The sequence below is a fragment of the Grampus griseus genome (genome assembly GCF_964374135.1).
Source record: "Grampus griseus genome assembly, chromosome: 20".
Classification (NCBI taxonomy): domain Eukaryota; kingdom Metazoa; phylum Chordata; class Mammalia; order Artiodactyla; family Delphinidae; genus Grampus; species Grampus griseus.
In genome coordinates this window covers 6,283,421-6,308,947 of record NC_139014.1, presented here as the reverse complement: position 1 = coordinate 6,308,947, position 25,527 = coordinate 6,283,421, and the positions used below count along the sequence as shown (strand labels likewise).

At 60.3% G+C, this 25,527-nt stretch overlaps 1 protein-coding gene across 1 annotated transcript; it reads right to left on the bottom strand.

The window, feature by feature from the left end:
- Window positions 1–356: 356 nt before the first annotated feature.
- KIF19 (kinesin family member 19) lies at window positions 357–25,312 on the bottom strand. Its single transcript, XM_082679112.1, has 20 exons — window positions 25,177–25,312; window positions 23,368–23,448; window positions 12,946–13,056; window positions 12,225–12,312; window positions 11,788–11,924; window positions 10,598–10,723; window positions 10,080–10,274; window positions 8,549–8,695; window positions 7,111–7,233; window positions 5,699–5,864; window positions 4,871–5,045; window positions 4,567–4,765; window positions 3,724–3,994; window positions 3,505–3,626; window positions 2,901–3,034; window positions 2,541–2,646; window positions 2,280–2,376; window positions 1,211–1,608; window positions 839–998; window positions 357–606 (listed from the first exon to the last, which is right to left on the bottom strand). Exons 1-20 carry the CDS (start codon window positions 25,213–25,215, stop codon window positions 476–478), a joined length of 3,006 nt encoding a protein of 1,001 aa, XP_082535238.1. The 5' UTR covers window positions 25,216–25,312; the 3' UTR covers window positions 357–475.
- Between the last annotated feature and the right edge of the window lie 215 nt (window positions 25,313–25,527).

Here is a 25,527-nt window from a genome sequence, read left to right as displayed (position 1 = left end):
AACGGGATTTTATTGTTAAAAAGGGGGCTTGGTGGGGGCGGAAGCCACTGCTAAGTAACAAAACCAGATTCCCTCCCCGACCCCAAGCACAGCATGGGAATGTTCCTGCCCCAGATGTGGGCCCCGGAGCCCTGCCCCATTAACAGTTCCCTCCCCCCCATTTCTGAGGCCAAGTCGGGCCACAGGTCTCGGAACGGGGTTTTGGCAGCAGGGTTTTCTGTCCAGGGCTGGGAGGCCAGGGAGCCCTGCCATCCCGCCGTGCCTCCTGGGCTCACCTCCCTTTCCCAGTGGCACCGCAAGCACGGAAGTGCTGGGCAGGCACCCTCACCGTTCCCGGGTCTCAGGAGCCCCCGCCTTCTGAGATCCTGAGCTCCTGCTCTCAGGGCACCCCCCGTCTGCCCAGCCTCCATCTCCCATTTCCTGCTACATGCCATTCAGTCTTGGGGGCAGGAGGGCCGGTTCCAGGCAGGGCCCCTCAGTTATGTTGGAAGCGTCCATCTTTGCCATGGGTGCTTGTGCCATGGGGCAGGCGGGGCCCCCGAGTAGCCCGCTGGGAAACACCAGCTGGGTTGGAGGGGACAGCGAGGGGTGAGGAGTCCCCAGGGCCTGCAACAGGGGAAGGGCCACGAGCAGTGCTTGAGGAATGCCCCTCCGTCCCCTCTGATCACCCAGTGGCTCTGAACTCCCTAGGGGCACACCCCCAAGGTGCCAGCCCCACAAATATTCTTCAAGAACCCTGTTTCCAGCAAGGGGCAGCCATAGGGCAGGGAGCTCCACATGCTTCCTCCCTGGGCTGACCAAGCGCTCCCCTCCCATTCCCTCCTTTGCTGGTACTGACCTGGGTTCTGGCTTGGAGGGAGTTTGACCTTGGCCATAGGCAGGGAGACCTTTCCCAGATGCCGGGTACCAGAGGCTGGGTGCCCGCACACTTGCACCCTGTGGTCCGAGATGCTCTGCGCGGGATGGGGCCCCAGGAGGTGTGTCTTGGGGCGGGAGAGCTGTGTTGGTTGAAGAGCAGTGACGTGAGGTGGGAGCCGCATGCGGATCTGATGCAGGGGTCTGCCCCGGCAGCTATGCCAGCTTGGGGGAATACGGCATGGAGGGTGGTGCACAGCTAGGGCTACCCTGGGGCCGCGGGAGCAATCCAGCCCTCAGAGCCCCACCAGCAAGGCAGGGGCCCAGACCCCCCAGTCCTTGTCCCTGGACTCACCCCTTGCCCTGTGACCTCAAAGGACTGTGACCTCCGCTTCCTCCTCTTTGCCTCCAGCAACTCCTCCCGTTTCTTGCCCAGGCTTTTCTTCTGGCCACGCAGCCAGGGCCCGGGGCCATCGCCACGATGCTCGACGGCCCGGGATGGGGCCTCACCCGTGCTGCTGGACAGGTTGTCCTCACTGGCAGCGTGCTGCAGCATGGGGCTGGGTGGCCGCTTGCAGGCCAGCAGGCCGGGGGGCCGCGCATCGGCAGCCTCGCTCAGCGAGTTCAGGGACAGGCTGCTGCGCTCCATGCTGGGTGCCAGCAGGTGGCGCCCCTCGGCGCCCAGGGCCCGAGAGCGTCGCCGGGCAGCCTTCACCGAGATGCACTTGGTGTCCGTCAGGATCTCCTTCCTCTCTGCGGCGGGACAAAGGAGCACCCAACCGGGGATCAAGGCCACATATTCCTCCCCCTCCTGCACCTCCAACACCCCTTCTCTGCCAAAGCATCCCCCCTTGCTTGCTGTTTAAGAAACTTTGGGCAAGTTTCTGAGCCTTACTTTCATCTGTAAACTGGGGAGCCTTACTTTCATCTGTAAACTGGGGATCTGTAAACTAACCCCCCTGGCTTGTGAGGATCTTTTTTTTTTTTTTTTGGCCGAGCCTTAGTTCCCCGACCAGGGATCGAACCCATGCCCCCTGCAGTGGAAGCGCAGAGTCTTAACCACTAGACCGCCAGGGAAGTCCCAGGTTATGAGGAGTAACTGAGATAACGGGCATAGCCTATGGCCAGGGCGTAGGGGTTCGGTCTATATTTGCTCTTACAATTATTTCTGAGTGGGAAGGTGGGGCGTGATCCTAAGCGCCATGTGTTCCCCATTCCGGTTTCTGATTGTGCCCCCAGCTTTGTGTGGACAGAGCAGGTCGTTAATCCTCTCTGGGCACTGGTGCCTCTCTTTCTAGGACGGTCAGCACCCGACGCATGGGTGTACTTAGCAGTGCAGAGGGAAGGAAGGGGCTCTGGGCTGGGTGATCTGAGCAGTTTGGACGATGCCAGGCTCAGGCTGACAGGGTGGGCAGGGGGCACACCTTTGCAGGACAAAGGGATCTCTGACAGGTTCTCACTGCTGTCAGGGGAGGAGTTGATCCGGCCGCTCAGGCTGCCCAGGCTGTCCTGAGTGGGGGCCTGTGAGACGAATTGGTTGGGAAGAGAAGCCACTGGACACAGCAGGGACCCTATGTCCCCAGGGGGCTGTTTTGGAAAGGCTCCATCCCAACCACTGGGTGTCCACCCTGGTGCTCCCACCTGCAGCAGAGGAGCCCATCGGGCCAGCGGCGCTCAGTGCTCACCTCCTGCGTCACCAAGCTGCCAGTCTGGATGGGTGGTGGGGTGGGCACAGAGGAGCTCTTCACCTGCCAGGCCCCAGAACTGGCCTTGGACACGTGGTTGGCTTCACTGAGGTTGGCAGAGGAGGATGGGCATCTGTTGACCAGGCTGGTCCCACTGCGGTCCCACCCCCACCCTAGGGGGGAGCTGTTGTGTAAAGGGAGAGAGGACCCAAAAGTCCTGGCTCCAGACCTGTGTCACCTCCCCCCTTTCGTTCCTGCTCCATCCCCCCCAGGAAACCCTAATCTGGGCTGGCATCTCTGGGACACAGCCCGTGGTGGCTCAGGCAGGAAGGACTGGCAGACAGTGGCCCCTGGCCTCACCTCTCTGTGCTGATTGGAGGCAGGAAGCTGCCCTGCAGGAGCTGGGCTTCGGAGCTCAGCGTCTTCACGCTCTCTGGGTCGGACTCTGGGGTCGGCAAGTTTCCTGCTCTGCTAATTTTGGGCAAGGAGCTGTCCTGGGGAGGTGGGGAAGGGGCAGTCAGAAGACTTGGTCCTGGGCCGGTAACAGCACAGGGTGACAAAGGCACACAGGGTGTCTGGGGCTGTAATAGGGGCTGGGAGCCCCAGAGGGCAGTGGGCTTGTTCTCGGTCCCCAGGGACAAGCTGTGGTAGGCCAGGCATCCCCCGTGGCACTGCCTGGTGGCCTGGTCTCCTGGGAGGGCGTCTGGGGCCATTTGTCATATCTCAGATAGCCAAACCTGACCTTCAGACCCTGGGTGGGGACAAGTGCCAGAGAAGAATACGCCGAGAAAGGAAGCTTACTCAGGCTTGGTGAGCCTTTGGGTGGGATAAGAAGGAAGGAGTCAGCTCCCTGGGGACCAGCCAGCCTGGTCCCACCAACATATGCCAACGACCTGCACGCACTGCCCTGGCCATCGGCCCCTCCCTTAGCGCGTGTGCGCGTGCTCAGGCCCGAGGCGCCCACCTGCAGGGCCCCAGAGGCCACGCGGTCCATGATGGCGGCCCGCTCCAGGCTGCCCTCGTCCTGCGCTCGCACGTACACGTCGTACAGCTCCTGCAGGCGCTGCGGGACGGCCAAGCTGTAGTCTGCCAGGGGAGGGGCAGGGCTCAGCGCGTGCCCTCGGGCCCTCCGCGGGTCGATGGGGCCCGTGGGCGGCTCGGACGCGCGGGGCGCGGGCCCTACCGTCGATGATCTGCCGCTGGCCCTGGATGATCTCGTCGCAGAGGCTGCGGTGCTGCTCCAGGCGGCGCAGGGCCTCGCGGCGGTGGCGGAGCGCGCCGTCGCGGAGCAGCGCGTGCGACTGCATCTCCGTGTTCTCCACCTCGAGCTCGTGCACGCGGCACAGCAGGCTGAGCACCTCGCGCTGCTCCTCGGAGCCGATGCGCCGCGGCAGCGTCTCCTCTAGGCGCCGGCCGCGCGCGCGCAGCTCTCGGCAGCGCTGCTCCAGCGTCAGCTGGGGACCAAGCAGGGTGAGCGCCAGGTGGGCTCTCGCCCACCGCTGAGCCTGTCCCCGCGCCTCCAGTCCCCGGACTCTGGGCTCCCGGCTGAAGCCCCGTTCCGAGGCCCACCCTCGAAGCTGCCTCTCGGGCCTTGCAACCAGGGGCTGCCCCTGAGGGACCCGTCTCTGCCTACCTTCTTGCCGTCCTGACCACAACCCGTCCCTGGAACCAGCTCCGTGGATCTGCTGAGCCCCAGCCCAGCTGATGCCCTCAGGGCTCACGGTACCCTGAAACCCCCTGGCCAGGATATGCTCCAGAACAGAGGGCAGAGGTCTGGAAAATCCTAATTATGATATTGGCTACCATTTTTTGAGTCCTTGGTATGTGAAAGGCATCTGTTTAATCTTCCCAACAACCCTACTAGGGCTGACTACTCCCATCTTACAGATGAGTAAGAGAGGCACAAAGAGGTGAAGGAGTTCAGTGAGGTCACAGGGGATTTGTGGCCTGAGCTCCCAGCTCCCAGGCCTCCCTCAGCCCCTTCCTGCTGGGGCCTCTCAAACCCACTCTCCCAAACCCCAGGCACCTTCTGCTTTCGCAGCTTCTTCTGCTCCCCCGTCAGGGCAGCGATGCTCTCCCGGGCGCAGGCCACCTCAGGGGGCTCCAGGATGTCTGGCTGGTCATCGCCTGTGTCCGAGTCCTTCTCACTGTCGTCCTTGGTGTAGGACTCCTTGCGTTGCTCCTCCCTCCACTTGAGTGCCCTGCGTGACTTCTCGTGCTCCCAGCTGCCGCAGCCCCACCCCCAAGGGAGACCCGGGATTCAGGCCACGGTGGGAGGCACGGCATGCATCTCCAGCTCCCAGCCCCTGCCCCAGGCCGGGGGTGCTCACCCTGCAATGGTGAGCAGGTGGCGGGAGGTGTCGATCTGCACCTCCATGGCGTGGTTCTCCAGCTCCAGCAGGTGTCTCCGCACGTCCATCTGCTCCTGGAAGGCGCTGATGAGCTGCTCCCGCAGCTGTCCCATCTCAGCCTGCTCACCCTTCTCGCTGTGCAGCTGGACCTTGGCTGGCCATTGAACGGCAGGTGGGGGAGGTCAGTGGAGGAGGAAGGGTCAGGCCAGGAACGTCTGGGCTACCTGGGGCCCTCCCCTCTCTTTCTTCCCGAAAGACTTCCTGTGCAAGCACCTCCCCAGAAAGACCTCCTAGATTACCACAGCCCTCCCACATCCCACTTCCGCATTGCGTCTTCAGGCGATGACCCAAAGGTGATTCCCAGCTTCTCTGTATGAACTGGGCTTCCGCCAGCCTTTAGAGCACCTTTCTGTCAACTAATAAAAGGTGCCCTTTAGACACTTTGGAAAATCATCATAGCAAATACAGAAAGTGTATGAGCTCTGTATCCCTTCTGGCGATGCCAGGCACAGTCTCGGAGCCCCGCACTGCAGCCCCGAGAGTGACGCCCCACACAGCTAAATGCCCACGTGCCACTCACTCGTGTGATACCACCTAACCCTCAGGTCGAGTCTCTGAAGCAGAGATCGTGATTCCATTTGACAACTGAAGGACTGAAGGCCCAGAGTTGTTGATGACTAGCCCAAGGCTACCCAGCCAGAAAGAATCTGAGTCTGAACCCGGCCCTGCCTGACCCCTGAGCAATTTGAGACGGCCTGGACGGGCTTCGGGAGACGGGCTCCCACTAACACAGACCCCCCCACACACCTTGGATGTGACAGATGTCGCCCCGCTCCAGCTGGCCGTGGGCCTGGCCCCGCCCACCCTGCTTGTCCATCTTGCACTTGAGCCTTTCGATCTCGCCCCGCAGGTCGGCGATGATGCTGGTGTACTGCGCGATGTGGTAGGAGACGTTGAGCAGGTTCTGCTTCACCTGTGGGGACGGGAGGGGAGCAGGTACGGTCACCTGGACGCCGGGGCCTGCCTGCGGGTTCCTCTTTTCTCTTTCTTACCCCTAATCTTTCTGACAGTAATGGCCTCCTTGCCTCTGACCCTACAACCTCTCAACACTGCGTGCCTCCGCCAGAGGCATACTCCTAAAATGCTGCCTTCCCTGCTCAACCTTCAGTGGCTCCCTACTGCTTGGGGGAATGCCCTAATTCCCCCCCCCACTCTCTCTAGATTTTCTTTTGACTCACTGCTCCATCAGGAACATTCTGCTCCAGCCGAGGAACCATCCCACTTGCCCCACTCCCACCACCGACACCATCTCCTTCCTGCCTCTGGAACCTCTACCCTTACTGCTGCCTCTCTTCCTAAATTTCCTCCCCATCCTGTTTCCCTCTCACAGTCTCCAAAGAGCTACAGGGGATCCCACCAGCACCCCCATCCCCGATCGTTGGCATCATTTCCTGCTGTTAATAATATTCTGAACTATCAATTCAGAGTATTATTATTACCTGTCTCCTCCCATCATTCAGTTCCTTGAGGGCTGGGATAAAGCATAAAGTGCCTGGAACAATGGCTGGCGAATCGTAGTGTCGGGAGAGTGTTCACGAAATTCTGTCTTAGAATTCCCACCCCTCTACCCACACGGTGGAAACAAACGTCCTAACAGATAGTGGGGATTCTGACACGTTCACCGGAGAGGGTGAGAACGTGGGCTTGGAAACCAGGCAGACACAGCTCTAGTCTCAGCATCATCACTGCCCTGGGACAGGGAGGTCACTTAACTCCCTTCAGCCTCATTTTCCTCAGCTGCGAAACGGGGACAGAAATAACCTCAACTGAGCCTGCCTCATTTGAGGATCAGATGATTTGATAAAGGGCCCAACATAAGTGCGTAGTAATGGTCACCTCTGTCTGTTAGGATTAGGGGCTTTGGAAAGGTAAACATCTGACTGGGTATCTGAAGATGAAAAGGGGAAGATGGAAGGGGATGACGGGGCTCGGGGCGCACAGACCTTGCATGAGAAGAAGGGGACTCTCAAGGGCTGTGGGCTTCTCGGCAGGCAACAGGGAAGGGCACAGGGGTGACACTGGACTGGGGAGTGGGGCCAGTGCAATGGTGGCTGGTTCCAGAGAATGTGCGGTGCCGTGGCAGGGCCTGGAATCAGTCCAGGGGCTCGAATCTTGGCCCAGGAAGGCGGGCCCTGGGGGACAGACCAGGGGTCCCTCACCCTGGTCTTGATGTTCTTGGCCCGGCCAGCGTAGGTCAGGGTGTTCCGGGATTCCTCAAAGGCACTGCTCGCTGGGCTGATGTGGGCGATCATCACCGTGCGGCTGTTTCCCCCCAGGGAATCCTGGATGGGGCCGAGGGCGGGCTGTGGTCAGCAGGGTCCTGCCTTCCTGCACGCTGCTCCTGCCAGGCTGCTCGTGATGCCCTTGTGGGGTGTGTGTGTGTGTGTGTGTGTGTGTGTGTGTGTGTGTGTTTCCCTCTATCTCACAATCACACGCGCACACTCTCACAGCCGCTGGTGCCAAGCATCACAGGACTCTCCCCTCCTCCTCTGCTGTCCCCCCTTCTTCCCTCTTCAAGCTTCTTCGCCAAAGTTCATATCCAGGTCAGGGTCTACCCGGCTTCCCTTCTCCTCCCCTCATACGTGAGAACGAGGAAAGGCAGCGGCCCTGACTGGCTGGGAACCAGAGGGGGAAGAGCCCCGTGGGGCCCTGGGCCCCTCCCCCATCCCCTCTGGCTTCCCAGGTCCCCCTTTATCCGACTGCTGGTGGCGCTGTTGTCTTGGCTGGAGTGAGGGGGGTGATGGGGACCTCTGCATGAAGGTTGAATTTGGCCTGTGGCCACCGCCTCCCTTGCCCTGGGCTTGCCGTGCCCTCCTGGACAGACAGAGAGTGCACAGCGGGGCTGCGGGCTTGGGGGGAGACAAAGCCCTTGGCCGCAGCAGTTACCAGCTGGGCGACTCCGCAAGCTCCGTCACCTCTCTAGTCCTCAGCTTCCTTGGGTTTCGAGGGTGGCAGGAATTAACTGTCCTACCTCCCAGGCTGTAAGTGCAGTGATGCTGGCAGGCCGATTAAGTCACCTGCAGCTCTGCTATCGGCCCAGACAGACCTCTGCTGGGACCCTACGTCCAGCACTTACTAGTGTGAGGCCTTGGGAAGGTTACTTAGCCTCCCAGTGCCTCGGTTTCCTCATCTGCAAATGGAAATAGTCATCCCCTAACTCAGACTCGCTGACAAGATGAAAGGGACCGAGAAGGAGGTGCTGAGACAACGAACACAGAGCCCAGCCAGGAGCGGGGCCTCCCCGACAGCAGCCTCTGGGAGCCCTGATGCTGACTGACCACCTGAACCCCCAAATCCAGACGACCCCCCAGTTCCCCTAGACCCACAGCCCTGGGGTGGGGGGTCAGGTGCAGCCCTTTTCCCTCCCTGCTGCCCAGTCTTTGGTGAGAGTCACCAGATAACATACAAGACACCCAGTGAAATCTGAATTTTGGATAAATAACAAGTGGGTTTTTGTTTTTTGTTTTTTAGTATAAGTATGTCCCAAAGATGGCATGGGACATACTTATACCCAAACAGATTTTGTTTATTTGAAATTCACATGCAGCCGGGCGTCCTGTATCTTTCCTGTGACGCTGGCGGCCCCACCCTGGGTACCTTCAGGAGCCGGGTGAGTTTGCTGTCACGATAGTTGATGTACTTGTTGCTGCTCTTGTCACTCAGCGCGTTGATGCAGTTGCCCAGGGCCAGCAGCGAGCGATTGATGTGGGCCCCCTCTTTCATGCGCTGCCCACGGTTCTGTGTCTGGGGGGGGCGAGCAGTGGGTGTGACTCCCTGCCCCGGGCCATCCTGAGTTGTAAACCCCTCCCTCTCCCCCGGGGCCCTGCAAGGGAGAGATGCTGAGGGCCTGGTCCCGCCCTCTGTCGGGGGCGGGGGGGGGTGGGTCAAGGAGGGCTTTCGAGAAGGTCAGAGAACCGGAAGGCCTCTGAACAAGACGGGGGACAGGAGGCTTCTGAGGGCTGAGACCCGGGCACTTCGTCTGCCCCGCGGCACAACTAAGGCAGCGCCGAGAATGCGATGGAGGTGGGTCGTGGCTTCCCAGGCAGCTCAGCTGAGAGCCGGCCTGGCCACGGGCATGGCAGCAGGCGTGGCCATGGGCACACGGCTCTAGAGGGTGCGCCAGGCTTCAGGGAGGGAAGAGGGAAGTTTGTGTGTGTGTGTGGAGGGGGGGAGTGAGTGTGTGTGAATTGCATGTGTATATGTGACAGCATGTATGTGTGTATAAGAAAGTCTGTGAGTGAGGAAATGGGTTGAGCTGTATGTAAGTGGGTGTGAGAGCAGGACAGTGTCAAGTCCCAGGAGGCTCTGCCTACAGCCGCCCTCGGGAGACGTCTTTGCCCAGCCTGATGAAGCTGGGACCCACTCACTCCAGTGGCCGCGGGGCACACCCTCTCCCCCCGCGGGGAGCTGGCTGCTCCCCTGTACTCCTCCTCCAGGAAGCCCTCAGGCCTTTACTGGAAGAGAGGGGTGTGTTTCTCCAACCCCACCCTGTTTAAACCAACCCCACACGTTCAAACACAAGCCCTGTTACATCTCCCTGGCGCTGTCCTGTCCCTTGCATTTGCTTCAGTGCTAACGGTGACATCACGCAGCCCCAGCACTCACGTGACCCTGAAACCTCCAAGTTTGCCTGCAGGAGGGGGCCCGGGCTCAGGCGCAGGGTCAGGCGGACAGGGCTTAGTGATGGGGGACAAATGCTGAGAAATGGGTGATGGACCTTTTTCTCTCCCTGATGTGGTTGGCAAGGGCCCCCTCCCGGGCTCTGCCCAGGGTGCCCCCAGTCGGGGGACGTTGTTTCCCCCCTGCCCCAGCTCCTCATTGGGCCCATTCATTCTCTTGCCTGTTCCCCGCTCCTCGGGGGCAGCCACTGTCTCCTTCCCTGGAGAAATCCCCACGCTCCCAGGCCCCTTCCCACAAACAGCCCTTGTGTGCTTCCCCAGGGTCCCCCCCCATCCTTCTTGCTCATCGGAGACATTCCTCAGTCCCTTCCCCTCGGGGTCCCCCTCATCCCCGCCCTCTCTGGGACAGTCCCCACCCTCACCCCTTGGGGAGCTGGGCGGCCAGCATCCCTGCCCTGCCCCCCAGGCTTTCTCCCCAGCTAGCCTCTCCCCAGGGGAGCTAGCCTCACCTGGGAGGCCCGCTCCGAGCCAGCCAGGTCGATCATGAACAGGCGGCCCTGCCGCACCTCCTGCAGGACGTTCTTGACCCGGCTGCGCTGGCGCACGGCCACCTGGAGCACGGCGTGGGAGCGGGAGGACGTCTGGTTGGCGGCCGTGGGCTCTTGGGTCCTCTGCCGGTTCCCCTTCAACAGCAGCTGCATGATCTGGGTGGGTGGGGACGGGGGAGGGAGGCCACTCCTGGGGACCCGTGAGGATGCTCCCACGTCCTGCAGCTGAGAGGTTGGGAAGGGGCCCAGGCAGGGGTGGGTCGGCCCCCTGGGTGCTGCGGGGCCTGGGAGGTCAGGGTCTGTCTGTAAACTGGGAGGCTGGTTGCCTGGTCAGCCCCCAGGGTCTGCGTGGCTGGGGGCGTGTCATCCAGGATTGTCTGTGTCTGCCCCAGCCCCAGCCCAGCTGCCCGGGAAGCTGCTCCCTCCCACCCATCCCCACCCTCCCCGGGAGGTTAGTGTCCCTCCCTACTGCGACTTGCCTCTTTGGCATTGACGGTGGAGACCTCGGTGATCCCGGCCACCTGGATCACCCCTTTGGAGTCCTCCCTCAGCTCCAGGTACCCCAGGGCAGGGTTCAGCAGGTCCCGGATCATCTCATTGTAGATCTGATGGGCCAGGTTGGGAGGGGCAGGGGACAGATGTTAACGGGAGACCAAGGGCAGGAGGTTCAGGCAATGGCCAGGTTCTCTGTCCCTCCCGAGAGCTCCAGGCTCCTCTCAGGGAAACCCTGGTTAAGGAGGAAGACCCCTTCCTTCCTATGGGGTGGGCATAGGGGGCTTCAGCACCCGGAGGGAAACATGGGGCTGCCAGAGGCAAGGGTGCAGAGGCATCAGAACCACACGGAACAGGCTGGCCAGGCCCCGGACGGGGGATGGGGCCTGACCCACGGCCGAGCCCTGTTTGTTGCTAGGCAACCCATACTCGACCTTCACCTGCTCCCACCTCGCAGGCCCCCAGAGTGCATCTTGCTGGCTGAGTCAACGCCACGCTGGCTGGAGCAGCTGCTGGCAGCACTGTCTCGCTGCCCTTCCTGAGCTGTCACCCGGGAGATTATCAGCTCCCGGAGGGAGCCGGAGAGGCCAGGAGCCAGATGGCGTCTAGCCTGCTGGCTCTCCTGCCTCTTCTGGCCTCTGTGTGTCCCCCCCCACCGCCTGGTCACCCCCGCTGACCCCTCATTGCCTGGTGGTAGCCCTCATACAGGTGGGCATCAGAGGCTGTGGCAAGAGAGCGAAGGCTGGCAGGTCCCAGCCTGTCCGTGTCCGTGCAGTTCCCACCTGTACCTATAGACACTGAGTGCCTGCACGTGCCCGGCAGGGCAGACAGGCTTGGCTTTCAGGAGTGTGCCCAGGAGGATGGCATCTGGGAGGACGGCTGAGGTCTGTGCTCCGCGACAAGGCTACTTTGGGGTGTGGCACAACGGGCACGGCTCGGCTTTGAAGCCCTGGGGTCCTGAGTTTGAATCCCTGCTCCCTCACTTACTGTGTGACCTCGATCTAGTTGCCTAACCTCTCTGAGCCTCAGTTTTTATAAAGTGAGGCCAACCATGTGCACATGGGAGAGCAGCAGCGATGAGCACCCCAGGAAACTGCCCCGTGACAGGGAGGTGAGCCAGCCCGGTCCTATAGGCCTCTTGTCCAAGCCCACGGGACAGGGTGGAGGGAGGACCCACCTCCAGGTAGGACATGGACACCTCATATTCCATGTCGTTGCTGGTCTCCTCAATGGCACAGAAGAGGTCATTGAGGGTCCGAACGTAGATGCCGGGCTCGTGGTCTGTGCCCAGCATGGTGTAGGTTTTCCCGCAGCCTGGGGCAGAGCAGGGCGGCGGGTGAGCAGGGGCTCCTGGCAAACCTGGGTCTGTCCTCAAGGCGGGACCCTCCCAGATGGCCAGGGAGGTGGGGGGAAGGGGAGAAGATGGCATCCCTGGCTGGCGATGGGGCTCTGGATCCAAAGCGCCCTGGGGGAGGGTGGTTTTAATCAGCCACGTCCTCGGACCCTGCTCCGGTTGGGGCCAGACTATCTCGGTGGTGGAGGGCAAGGGGGCTTGATTCTCAGAGGGGACAACCAGGGCACACAGTCCTCTCCGTGGGCTGGGCTCCCCCTCACCTGTGGGACCATAGGCAAAGACAGTGGCATTGTAGCCTGAGATGACGCCTTCAATGAGGCTCTTGGTGGTGGCCTGATACACCATCTCCTGCAGGAAAGAGGAGACCCGTCAGGGGCCTGGGCACAGGCAGGGCAGAGCACACAGGCCCACGGGCACATCCTGGCTCCCAACAGAAGCAGCTTCTGTCCCTGGAGCCCTCGACCCCAGAGAAGTGGGGGTGGGAAGTGGGGAATGGATGTCTCTGCTTTCACCCCATGGGGGGATGCCAGCCTGAAAGAGAGCTCAGGACACCTGAGACGCCTCCCCCCACAGCCGGCTCCCAGCCCCCAGCCCCGAGGACGCACGCATTACATCTGCCGCTGGGAGCATCCCGCAGATGGGCAAGACGGTGGTCCCTGGGAGGGTGTCAGCTTCCCGTAGCTCCCCTCCCAGCACCAGATGGGCTTCAAGCACTCTCCTCCAGCTCCCATAGGGGCCACCTGTGGGGTGTGCTGTGTGGGTCCCCGTGTAGGGCGGCCTCTGCGTGCTGACCGGGGCGTGTCCACGCAGGAGGATCTGAATGCACCACGCAGGCACACGCATACTTGCACGTGTGGGGAGACAGCAAGTGATGGAGGGAAGGCTGAAGGTCGGTGGCAGGGTCCCCCAAGGACTCCCTCCTGAGGGGGTCAAAGGGCAGAGAGAGGATCTTGTGTGTCCCTGGGCCCAGGCCCCCCTCACCTGGGTGGCAGTGAAGTCAAAGGCCACGTCGAATAGGTAGGACTTCTCCCGGGAGCGATGCGCCCGCAGGATGTCGTCGGGGTCTTCCATTGGGTCCATAAGAACCACCATCTGCAAAGGTACCCGAGGGGAGGCTGGTGGTCACCCGGGAGCCCCAGGCCCATACCAATGTCAACACTGACCCCTGACCTCACCCCTCCTCACTCAAGACATGGGAAGGAGTGGGGACGATGCTCTGTGTCCGGGAACGCCGGGGCCAAGAGGTAAACTGAGTCCTGACAAAGGACAAGGCACTGAGGGGGACGGGCTGTCCTAGAGCCACCCAAGGTCGCAGAGACAGTGATGCAGCCCCTTTCCTGGGTCGGCAGGGGAGCCAGGGCCAGTGACAGCCCGAAGAGGACTTGAGAGCAGACAAGGCAGGAGGGGCAGCCCCTTGGAGGGGCAGAGGGAGCTGACTGACAGAGGAGGCTGACTTGGGAGCCCGGCCCGGCTCCATGGACCTGGGAGATCCACATGGGTCCCTGTCGGTGCACCCCCGTCCAGCACCAGGATTCAGGAGGCCCAGTGCCGGGAGGACCACAGCCTTGGAACTCCCACCAGACTCCTCCCAATAGGTACACAGCTGTGCTCACTGCATCTAAACTGGCCTAAGACCCCTGGGGTCCCAGCAGGGCCCCCTTCTGGGATTCTCAATGGAGGAGGGAAGAAGGAAGAGGTAAGACAGCTCCCTAGGAGGCCCGACCCAGGACCCTCACCCAGAGGTCTTATCCAATCAGATGGGATTCCAGGTAAGCCAGTTAGAGGGGATGCTCCAGACAGGCTGGGCTGGGGCTTTGTGCAGCGAAAGAATGAGGCCACTGACTGAGGCCCCCTCACAGCCTGCCAGAGGCTGGGTGGCCATGGTGAGCTGAATGCAGGGTGTCGGGGCCTGCGGCTGTACCTGCCGTGCCCACCTGTCCCCAGCCACCACCTCAGGGCTTCAGCCCCAGTGCCCCGTAAGCTTGTCCCAGGATCCAGTTCCAGGCTCAGGCCCTAACGCCAGCAGCAGGAGCCCTGATCAAGTTTCAGACCCAAATGAAGATACACCCGCCCACAAGTGCCCAGGTGTGGGTCCCAGTGGACCGCAACGGAACTTGACCAGATGTACAGCTCTCACCCCCGGTGCCAGAACGCCTGTGCATACCGGCGGCGCCAGCGGCCTGAGGGCCACCCTCTAGGGACCTTTGATGCAGGAGTGGGTGAGCTGTGTGCACTGATGCCCATCGCCCACTGATCACCTTCAAGTGACCTCTGGGCACTGCCAAGTTCATGGCACCGTCGGCATTTGGTTCTTTTGACATCCAGGCTCCTGATTCAGGACATTGTCAGCACAGCTGCTATGATCCCCTCTCATAGAGGGCGTTGGGGCTTCCCTGGTGGCGAAGTGGTTGAGAGTCCGCCTGCCGATGCGGGGGACGCGGGTTCGTGCCCCGGTCCGGGAGGGTCCCACATGCCGCGGAGTGGCTGGGCCCATGAGCCATGGCCGCTGAGCCTGCGCGTCCGGAGCCTGTGCTCTGCAACGGGAGAGGCCACAGCAGTGAGAGGCCCACGCAAAAAAAAAAAAAAAGGGCTTTGTCTGGGTCTCCATCTGTCTGGGCCCCAGCCTGCGCCCCACCCTTCAGAGCATCACCCCCATCCTGGTCCACTCTGGCATACAATGGAGCCCTTGTGCCCCTCAGCCAGGTGAATTGGAGCTGAGCCGCGGAGGGCTGGGGTGGGGTGGGGCGCTGTGGGCTGCACAGGGAGTTCAGGCCGGGTGACCACGACTGCTGGGCACCTTCTATGGACCAGGCATTAAGCGGGGCCCCTGAGGAGAGAGAGCAAATGAAATGTGGTTTCCTGCCTCTGACATCACAGTGGAGTGGGGAGCAGATCATTGTAATAACAAGCGCCGGGCTCCAGGAGGCAATCAGAGCACAGAGGAGGGGCATGTGATCCGTGATGCAGGTTTTCCCCTGCAGGAGGGCTTGCTGGAAGAGGTGGCACCAGCACTGAGTCTTTTTTTTTTTTAAGTTTATTTACTTATTTTATTTTTGGCTGCGTTGGGTCTTCGTTGCTGCACGCGGGCTTTCTCTATTTGTGGCGATCGGGGGCTACTCTTCGTTGTGGTGCGCGGGCTTCTCATTGCGGTGGCTTCTCCTGTTGCAGAGCATGGGCTCTAGGTGCGCGGGCTTCAGTAGTTGTGGCACACAGGCTTCAGTAGTTGTGGCTCACGGGCTCCACAGCACAGGCTCAGTAGTTGTGGCGCACAGGCTTAGTTGCTCCGCGGCATGTGGGATCTTCCAGGACCAGGGCTCGAACCCGTATTCCCTGCACTGGCAGGCGGATTCTTAACCACTGCGCCACCAGGGAAGTCCCCAGCACTGAGTCTTAAAGGATGAGTAAGAGTTGGCTGAGGAATGTGAGGTGAGGAAAGCAGATGAGGGAAAAGCATTAGCAAGGCCACGAGGTGAGAGGCAGGCTGTGGGCAGACGGCCTCAGCTCCGAATCACTGGCGATTCTTATGAGAAAGGCAGGGATTTTTCCTCCCGTCCCGTCTGCCAGGAATCTCGACAGCACAGACCCAAGATGGCCACAGAAGGAGACGTTGGGGCCCCTCTGTGAGCACATGCTGCCCCCGCTCTGGGAGGCTCCTGTCCGTCCTAAATGTCACCCAGGCTGGCACCCAGCATGTGCTCGAGGAACGTTTTCTCAATAAGGCTGCACAGAGGGAGCTCTGAATGCACCATATGCAGTGCTACGTGCTTTGCACACACTTTCTCATTTTCCCCCACAGCTTAGAGTAGGCGCTCATATCATCTCAGCATCATCATGAGGAATCAGACTGGTACCCAAAAGCTGCACTGCCAAGTACAGAGCTGGTTGGATTCAGAGCTGTTGGGTTCCAGAACCCAGGCCCCTAACCACCAGACCTCCCGCCCCTGCCTCTGGACCAACAGCTGCCTTCCTGGGGCCTGTCCTGGTTGAACTGTGTCCTCCCCAAATTCAAATATTAAAGTCCAATCCTGCAGTCCCTCAGAATGTGACCTTATTTAAAAAGAGGGTTGTAGCTATAATCGGTTAAGTTAGGGTGCGGTCCCTTTATAAGGACTGGTGGTGTCCTTATAAAAGGGAAATTTGGACACAGACACACGTGGCGGGAAGATGACGGGAAGAGACACAGGGAGAAGATGGCCATCTGCACGCCGAGGACAGAGACCTGGAACAAATTCTCCTTTGCAGCCTCAGAAGGAGCCAGCCCTTCAGACTCCTGGCCACAGAACTGCGAATGAACGTATTTCTGTTGTTTAAGCCGCCCAACGTGTGGTACTTGGTTCCAGCAGCCTTACAAATTGATACACTACTGGAGGCAGGCTCCTGCCTCAGCTCTGAGGGGGTGGGCTAGTCTGGGAGCTCTCTTTCACAATTCCCTGCATCTTATATATTTTTTAATTAATTAATTAATTTTTTTTGGCTGCGTTGGGTCTTTGTTGCTGCGCGCGGGCTTCTCTAGTTGCGGCGACCGGGGGCTACTCTCATTGCGGTGGCTTCTCTTGTTGCGGAGCACGGGCTCTAGGCGCACGGGCTTCAGCAGTTGTGGCTCATGGGTTCAGTAGTTGTGGCACGCAGGCTTAGTTGCTCCGTGGCATGTGGGATCTTCCCAGACCAGGGCTCAAAGCCGTGTCCCTGCCTTGGCAGGCAGATTCCTAACCACTGTGCCACTAGGGAAGCCCCTCTGCATCTTAAATGTTCATGCCTGTGGCATGCTGGGCACCTGACTCTGGGAGGTTTCAAGGGCCACGCTGACCACACAGGATGCACAGGGCCCTCCTGATGCTGGCGGGATGGTGGAAGGCAGGGCCGGGAGTGGGGAAGGTGGGTGGCGCACGGCAGGGCTCTGTCCCCGCTGGTCCAGGCCTGCTAGCTCAGCAGAGGCCCCCGGGCTTGCCCTCTCCCTGCCCCCACTGCCTCCACCTCCAGACGTGTTTTTCATTCAATGCCGACTGTGACCTTTCCGCGGTTCTAGCTTTGGGCCTGGAAACCCAAGACCCGCAAGGGAAGTAGGGGGCCTCAGGCTCGGGGGAGGGTGTCATCCATAGTCTGTGTCCCCATTAGGGACCAGGCTCCTCACCCGCATCTCCTAGGTGAGAAACACCGTGAACAAACCGTGTCGGGAGTTCTTCTGCTGCACACCGCTAAGCTGCTGGGCTTTGACCGGCTTTGCAGTTTTAACCGCTTCTTTCTGGCCTCCAAGCGGCTAAACTGAGACCAGGGTTTCACAGTCTCGGCACTGTTGACACTTTGGGCTGGATCGTTGTTATCAGGACTTGCCCAGTGTGTTGTAGGATGTTTAGCAGCAGCCCTGGCCTCTACCCACTAGAGGCCAGGGCGCAGCCTCCTCCCGAATGTCCCCTGGGGAGCAAAATTGCCCCCAGCTGAAAACCTCTGACCTAGACTGTTCCTCCTCAAGCCTCCAAACTGGCAGCGAAGATCTCCGGGGAAGGGGATGTGCAAGTTGGGTTCAGGCTCCATACTGCTGCGTGACCTCGGGAAAACTGCACCACCTCTCTGGGCCTCAAGTGCTTCCCAGTTGGAAGTCTGGGAGGACCAACAAGACTGTAGCCTTGAGAGAAGAAATCATGCCAGCACTCCTCGCCTACTCAGGAAGCCTCAGCAGAGAACGGGCATCTGGGGAGGCCCCAGCCTAGGAGACATCACTTCCAGTCCCGGGAGCTGAGCCCATAGCTCCTGTATTCTCAGGGTGTAAACAGGACACAGTGAAACAAAAGCCTGATTCGAGGTGGCTATCAGCCCTGTAAGGCTGTTTCTAGATTTTTGTTTTTTTCTTTAAGAAGGAAAATTTATGGCTGGTCATAGTTCTAGTTGTATAAGTACCACCTTGTGGGTACTCAAGAAAGGAGATTTTGATCTCAGGAAGGGTGTCCCTGGGCCCTGGCAGCCTTCAGGCTAGATGGAAAAGACCCGAATGCTGAGCTCATAAAGCCACCAAGGCCCAGCTGGCTGCTCAGGACAGAGCCACACCTGGCTGATGTCCTGGCCAGGTCCCCACCTGCCTACAGGACTCTGAGGACCCTGAGGCCTCCGGTGAGAGGACGTGTGACCAAGATCGTCTAGGGCTGCATCTCTCATGGGCCTACAGTGTCGCCCTGGGAGCTTGTAGAATACAGATTCCCAGGCACTACCCGGATTCACTGAATGAAAATCTCTGGGGAACTGGGCCCACAGATCTGCCTTTTTAACCTGACCTCTTGCCTTGTACCCATTCAGGCACTCAGCAGAAGAATCCTTGCATCCTGGCAACATTATTCATAATAGCCAAGAGGTAGGAAGCAACCCAAATGCCCATCAACTGATGCATGGGTCACCTAAATGCAGAGTGACCATAGCCTGGGATAGTATCCAGCCACAGAAAGGAGTAAAGTTCGAACCCAGGCTACAAGGCGGATGCAGCCTTTTCTTTTTTTTACTTTTTGGCTACACCCCGTGGCTTGGGGGATCTCAGTGCCCCAGCCAGGGATCAAAGCCCCGCCCCCTGCACTGGAAGCGTGGAGTCCTAACCACTGGACCGCCAGGGAAGGTCTTACAACATGGATGAACCTCGAAAGCATGATGCTCAGTGACACAAGCCAGACATGAAGGACCATGTATTGTATGATTCCATTTCTACAAACTGTCCAGAACGGGCGAATCTATAGAGACGGAAAGTGGTTTCCTGGGGCCAGGAGGGGGCTGGGGAGATGGGCGGGGTGGTGGCTAAGGGTGGAGGGAAAGACTTCTTGAATCCTCTCCCAGTCACCCTCCTTTGGGGCTGCAGAACCAAGAAGCATCCAGATGGTGGGTGTGCACGGGGGGCTCCGCCCCCGGGCAGGTGAGTGGGGCTGAAAGCGCCCGGGCTGCTCCCACAACACTCACAGTCTCTGACTCTCGGCATCTGTCACCTTATACTTCATTCACCTTTCACAATAGCCTGCACTTGCGTGGCACAGCTCTCCCTTACAGGATTGCCTCTAATCCTCTCTCAACAGCTCTTGGGCTGGGTCGAGCAAGTTCTTTCTTTCGTTTTTAATTAATTAATTATTTATTTTTGGCTGCGTTGGGTCCTCGTTGCTGTGCGCGGGCTTTCTCTAGTTGCGGTGAGCGGGGGCTACTCTTTGTTGCGGTGTGCGGGCTTCTTATTGCAGTGGCTTCTCTTGTTGCGGAGCACGGGCTCTAGGTGCGCGGGCTTCAGTAGTTGTGGCTCGCGGGCTCAGTAGTTGTTGCCCACAGGCTTAGTTGCTCCACGGCATGTGGGATCTTCCTGGACCAGGGCTTGAACCCGTGTCCCCTGCATTGGCAGGCGGATTCTTAACCACTGTGTCACCAGGGGAGTCCAATAGCAGAGCAGGTTCTTAACATACTGTCTTCTGATGAGGAAACGGAGACCAGGATCCGGAAGCCCCTTGGTGGCTCCTCCGATAGGACCCCAGGGGCACGGGGCGGGGGTGACAGTTGGGCTTTGAACAGATAAAGGCTAACTGCGGGATCATGTATATGGTCAGGTGACTTAACTCCTGTCGACAAGCATGGTCTGCAGGGCTGGGGGGAGGATCCGCAGGCTGCGGGCTCTGTGGGGGGGAGGGAAGGGAGCCGTCTGTTACGGAACTTCTGGGTCCCAGCGACCTCTCAGGCTGTCCCTGTGGCCATCAGTGGCATCCCTGAGGGGTCTGGCGTCAGGGTCTATTCCTGGCCCAGATGCTAGGAGACCAAGCTCCTGCCTGACCCTTCCGTGAACACAAAGGTGTGGCCGTGACAGATTGGGGACCACCAGACAGGGAGCCCTGAAGCCAGAAGGGGGCGGGCAGGAGGTGGACCAGGGTTTCACTTACCTCTGGGGCCTGAAACCATCCCGTGTGTCAGCCCTGGAGATAAACTAACCTCTATTAAACGCTGACTGTGTGCCAGCTGCTGGGTAAGCACTGGGCATGCGTTAGCCCGTGAAGACTTCTAAGACGGCGCCGTGACAATGATCCCGAATCAGATGGGGCGATGGGGGTGGGTAAGACCACAGGCACCCGGACCACCTCGTGACAAATCCAAACCCTAACTCCGGCTTCCCCAGAATCCGGGCACACCGGCCTCTTGTCCCCAGAGGACACTCTGCCACGTGAGTGTCCACCTCTGCAAAGCTAGGGGAACAGTGTCTCCCTCATCTGCAGGAGGATGACGCCTAGCTCTAGGCAAGGCAGTCCTAGGACCCCGCACAGTGGCCCAAGCCAGTGGCTGGCTGAGGCCTCGGTCCACCTCTGCCCGCTCAGAACCCACTGACTGGTGGGCTTTGGTAGCATCGCCTCCCTGCTGACCACCAGGGGCCGGGCTTCAGTAGTGACCTCGGGGCTGCTGTGCTCGGCGGCTCCCGACCCGCTAGCCCGGGACAGCAGGAGCAGGGCTGAAGTAAGCCCTGCATCACAGAGGAGGCAGAGCCCAGAACCCCAGGCCAGCAGAGGCTGGGTTGGGGAGCCCTTCTGTGGGGCTGGGCCGTGATGGAGGGCCACAGCCAAGGGAGCAAGGGAAGCAGCGGGTCACGGGCAGATCCGCTTCCTAAGCACACAGCTCTTTAGCGGAGGCCGGGTGCTGTGTCGGATGCCTGGGCCCAGCTGCACCTTTGCTGGGAAAAGACTCGAAGGCCCTGTTGTCCTGGGGATGCTCCCAAACTCACCCTGCCAGCCCACCGGGCTCCAGACCTCAGGGAGAAGGACCAGAGCAGCTGGCCCATCAGTGAGGCTGGCCAAGCCTGCAGCTCCCAGCCTCCGTCAGGGCCAGCGACGCAAGCCTGGATGGCCTGGGCCACAGAGAAGCCATGGGGGTCACCGGAGAAGGATGGAGGTCAGGGGGCAGGGCCTAGCCAGAGGGCAAAGCTATCCATTTTACTTTGTAGACGTCACCTTACTGGTCAGAGGGACGGAGCACCTGAGCGGCGGCTGGTTTTTTGGAGGTTCCGAGCCTGCCATTTGCTGTGGCTTCTCCCAAACTGCAGCCCAGGCAAATGTATCTTTGGGGTTTTTGTTTTTGTTTTTTTGGGCCCCACCATGCAGAATCCCACGCGGGATCTTAGTTCCACGACCAGGGATCGAACCTGGGCCCCCTGCCGTGGAAGTGCAGAGTCTTAACCACTGGACCAAGGAAGTCCCAGGCAAGTGCATCTTTGAATCCAGCAGGGAGAGAAGATGCTGGGGGCCAGAAGCTTAGCATTCTCCCTGCAGGGCCTGGAGCCCACACTGCTCAGACCACTCTTTCCATGTCTAAGCTGACAAAGGAGCAGCTCCGTTGGGACTGCCCAGCCCTTGGGACCTTCTCGGAGGCACAGCTCGGCCTCCCTCTCCACTGGCAGGGACAGAAAGGAGCCAGTGTTTGCTGTGCGTGGGCACACAATGGGCTGTGCCCGGGACCAGAGCATTTCTCTCAGCATCAGTTAATATCTGTCAGCCCCCACGCCGGCTGGGAGCCAGGAGCGGCCCAGAGAGAGGGCATCATTGTTCCACCTCTGAGGACCTGATATCCTTGGGGACAAGCTGGACAAACAGGGAGTGGCCTTGCCTGGAAGGAGGTTTCTCCTCTCGAGTTCTCTGGCCGTTCATGGCTGGCCCCTCTCATCAGCCAATCCGGCAGCCCTGGGCACTCTCAGTCACTTATAGATGGTAACTCACAGCTATTAAATGCCTACTGGGTACCACGCCCTGGGGAAGCACCGTGCACGTATCTGCGGCTGAGGACCCTCCAGAGGAGGCATTACGGTGACCGTCGCCACTTACAGAGGAGGCAGCTGAGGCTTCTGGAAGCAACCTGGCCCAGGCCACACAGCCGGTAACTGATGGAACCTACACTCCACGGCTGTTGTGGGCATCCATGCTGCCCCCACCAGGCCTTTAGATGGTTCTTCCCAGCCCCCCGCTGCCTTCCTTCAGGCCTTTGAGGAAGGCTGCCCTTTTCCAGCAGGGCGCGGAGGAAGAGAAATCAGGAGGCGGGTGCTACCCAGCTCTGTTGTGGCCACAGCTCACTGGGGCTGAAGGAAGAGGCTGGGTGGGGTGAGCACTTGCCCCCAGGGACCCCGAGGCAGGCAGGCATCGCGGGTTTCGTCTACCTACGGTCTTCTTACCATGGCCCTTGGGCTTCCTGAGTCCAGCCCGCCAGGCTCAAGGCCAGCAGGTGCCCACTTTACGCCTCTCTCTGCGATGCACTGCGCCGCCCTGACTCCTCTGACCTCCTAGCACATCCAGCCACCTGGGTGAGCCTGGGCACTCAGGAGAAGCTAGCAGCGGCCACAGAGCAGAGGCAAGGGGTTGCTCTCGGGGTCCCCAGAGGCCATATCACCATGATGCTTCTACCCAGGGAGCAAGCCTGCCCCCACCACTGTGCCCGTCCCCACCCCAAACCTGAGTCAACTGCCTACCCCAAAAACCATTCTGGCCGTGGTCTACAGAGTGTGCGGCCTGGCTCCTGCCCACGCCGCCAACCTCATCTCACTCCTCTCGCCCCTTCTCTCTCTGGCTTGAACCACACTGGCCTTTTCTCCGTTACCCAAGTGTATCACAATCCCTCTCACCACAGGGCCTTTGCACATGCAAGTCCCTCTGGTTGAAATTTCTCCCTTCAGCACACTCCTAATGACCTCTTCTTCATCCCTCCTGTTTCAGCTCAAGCACCCTTTCTCAAGGAAGCCCTCCCTGACCTCTGGGTCTAGGTCAAGTTCCCTCTTATTCTCATATCTCCACACATTTCTTTGCAGCCCTTGTTGGCTACAAACTCATACGTTCATGATTCAGTTCTTTCATTTAAGTCTCATCTCCCTGCACTGGCAACGGAGGGAGGACAGGGTCTCTTCTGTTCACCGTGGTTTCCCGGCTCCTAGCACTGTCCCCAGCGTGTGTTGTGGGCACTTGATAAATATTTCTTGTCTCCTGTGTAGACGGGAGGTGGGGCTTGCCCTGCCCACCTCATCATGTTGACAGGAGAACCAAGAGAGCAAATAGACATCCAAAGACTTTGCAAAACATGAACAGTCTGGAGGTGAGCATTAGCTCTAGACTCTATGAACACGTGCTCTACGGGTAGCAGACCCACTAAGGTGGGGGAGTCAAGTCATGGGTACACGGAAGATGTGTGAATTTTTTCAGGGCTGGAGGGAGGGGCTCAAGCTCCCCCTCCCCCTCAGACCAGGGAAGCTTTTAGCTCTCCTTGGATCAATCTAGGGAGGCTTCCTGGAAGAAGGACTATGGTTTCCTTGATGATGTAGTCAATAGTACAGCCAAGAGTTCAGAGGGTAGAGAAAGGGCCCTTCCTGCCCCGACCAGGTGTGAGCAGACCTCTGCCCTGCCCTACAGCTCCCAGCCACACAGCCCCATGTACCTGCTCGTCTACTTTATGGGCGATGAGGGTGGCTCCTTCTTCCAGCTCCGCCACGCTGATGGGCCGGACCCGGAGCGCCACCTGGGAGGGAAGGCCAGACCCCTGGGATTAGATGCAGAGGGCTGTGCCGGGCCGCAGAGAGAAGGATGAGAGGACCCCAGGAATCCTCCCCTGGACCAGCCCCATGGGTTCCTCTCTGTTCAGCCATCCGTGCCTGGTTCATCTTAAGGAAAACTCAGTGGTTCAAGGCTACCCTCTAGGTCGAGGGTACCAGGTCCACAGACTGTGGGCTCTGTCTGAGTCTACGAACTTCCCAGGAGCCTGTGCCCCAGGGAGAGCCCCAGCGGAGAGAGCTGTCTGCTCCGCCAGGCTGCATCAGTCACGCCCCAAACTAAGCACCTGCATCTCCCCTGGGCTTTGAACTTGGAGCCCCTGGCAGCGGAGCGGCCTGTCTGTGAGTCTGTGGACGACGTGGGCGGGAGGTGGGACGGGGGCCCAGGGGACATCCCCTCCTCGTGCTGACAACCAGTGACTGCATTCCCACCCGAGGACAGTGCCATCGGAGGCTCCCACCTCCCTCTATCCTCCCGCCAGAGAGAGACGGTGGGTCTTCATCCTGGGCCTGGGTCTCCCCCCAGACGGGGCGCTGCTGCTTCTACCGATCAAGGGGAAATAGCTGCTCTTGTGGGGCACCAAGGGGGGTGTGTGGGTATAACTAACGGGCCCTCGTGCCAGGTAAGAACCCTTCACTCTCAGACGCACTTCACTGCCCGTCAGGCCGCCCACACCGGCCTCCTCGGCCAAACTCCACGGGTGGCAGGGAAGGCCCCTCCACCCCTGCCCCAGGGGCGCGCATGGCGCGCACCACACAAGCCATTTCCCAAGAGACAATTCTAAACTGCCAGAGAGGATGTTCCAGAGCCCCCCCGGGCTTGCCCGGGGGCCTGGGGCTGAGGTTCGTCTTTGGAGCCGCGAGCTCACCCTACAGAGGCGGGGGGCTCTGGGGGCTTCATTATCCTCCAGTTACGTTACCACCCACCTGCTGGCGATGGCGGCCCTTTCCCGGATCTCAGAAGTTAGGGGGTGGGGAGGGGGCTGGGAGAAAGCAGTGGCCTTGGGGTCACTGAGTCTTCCCCCCATCACTCAGTCTGGCCCCACTGATAATCAGAAACCTGTCTTTGTCTCCACCTGTCTCCCGTGCCCCCCACTCACACCTGTTCCTCTGCCCCAGTCCCCGGGGCTATGAGGGGCTATCTTGGTTGCTTCCAGCACTTCTCGGAAATGTCCTTACTTGGGCGGCATCTGTGTTGCAACCCAATAACCAGCTACCTTCAACCCTGTACCAGCTCCTCTGGTACCTGGGGGCTCTTGTCTACCTACCTGTGATCCTCAAACCCTTTAAACTCCTGACGCCACCGGGCTGGCATGCCCTGGTTCACCAGGAAACTCCCACCTTCCTTCCCCGGGCAGGTAGGTCAAGCCCTCCCTGCCCCTGGCTTTTCGGGATCAGAGAGCAGTGTTGTATCAGAGCCCCATGTGCACAGGTGGGGGGTGGGGGGGCCCTGCTGGGAAGGTGTAAAGGGGGAGTGGGACTGAAGCCAGGCTAACTTTCCAGGCCTTAGCAGGGTGGCCATGATGCCCTCCTTCCTGACATGCACCACTCGGAGCAAGTTGCTCGGGACGCTCCCAGCCCCTGACCCTGAGTGTCCTCTTAGCGGGGGCACCCAGTACCGTCCAGAGGCCGCCCGAGGGTGTGGGTTCGGGGGACCAGGGATGGGGTCGAGGAGGGGGAGGTTGACGGGTTCTCACCATGAGTTGCTGGTCCTTGGAGTCCCCGCTGTCCTTCATGCTGGCGGCGGGTGGAAGGGCTCAGGCTGCGACAGCGGTCGTGGCCGAGCCGCAGCCCCACCGCCGCCGGCTCCCTCGCAGCCTCGCCTGCGCTGCTGCTGCCTGACAACCCGAAACCAACGACGCGCCCGCGGCCGAGGCCGCCGACAGGGAGGCGGGGCCGGGGGAGGGCCCCGACGGCGCCTCCCGCCTCCCGCACCCTCGCCCCTCCGCGCTGCTGCCGAGGGGTGGCCGCCTCCGCCGGGGAGGCGCCCTAGGCTGCTCCGCTTTCCCGGCGAGTGTCCGCCTATGCGACCCTCCCGCCTTCGGCGC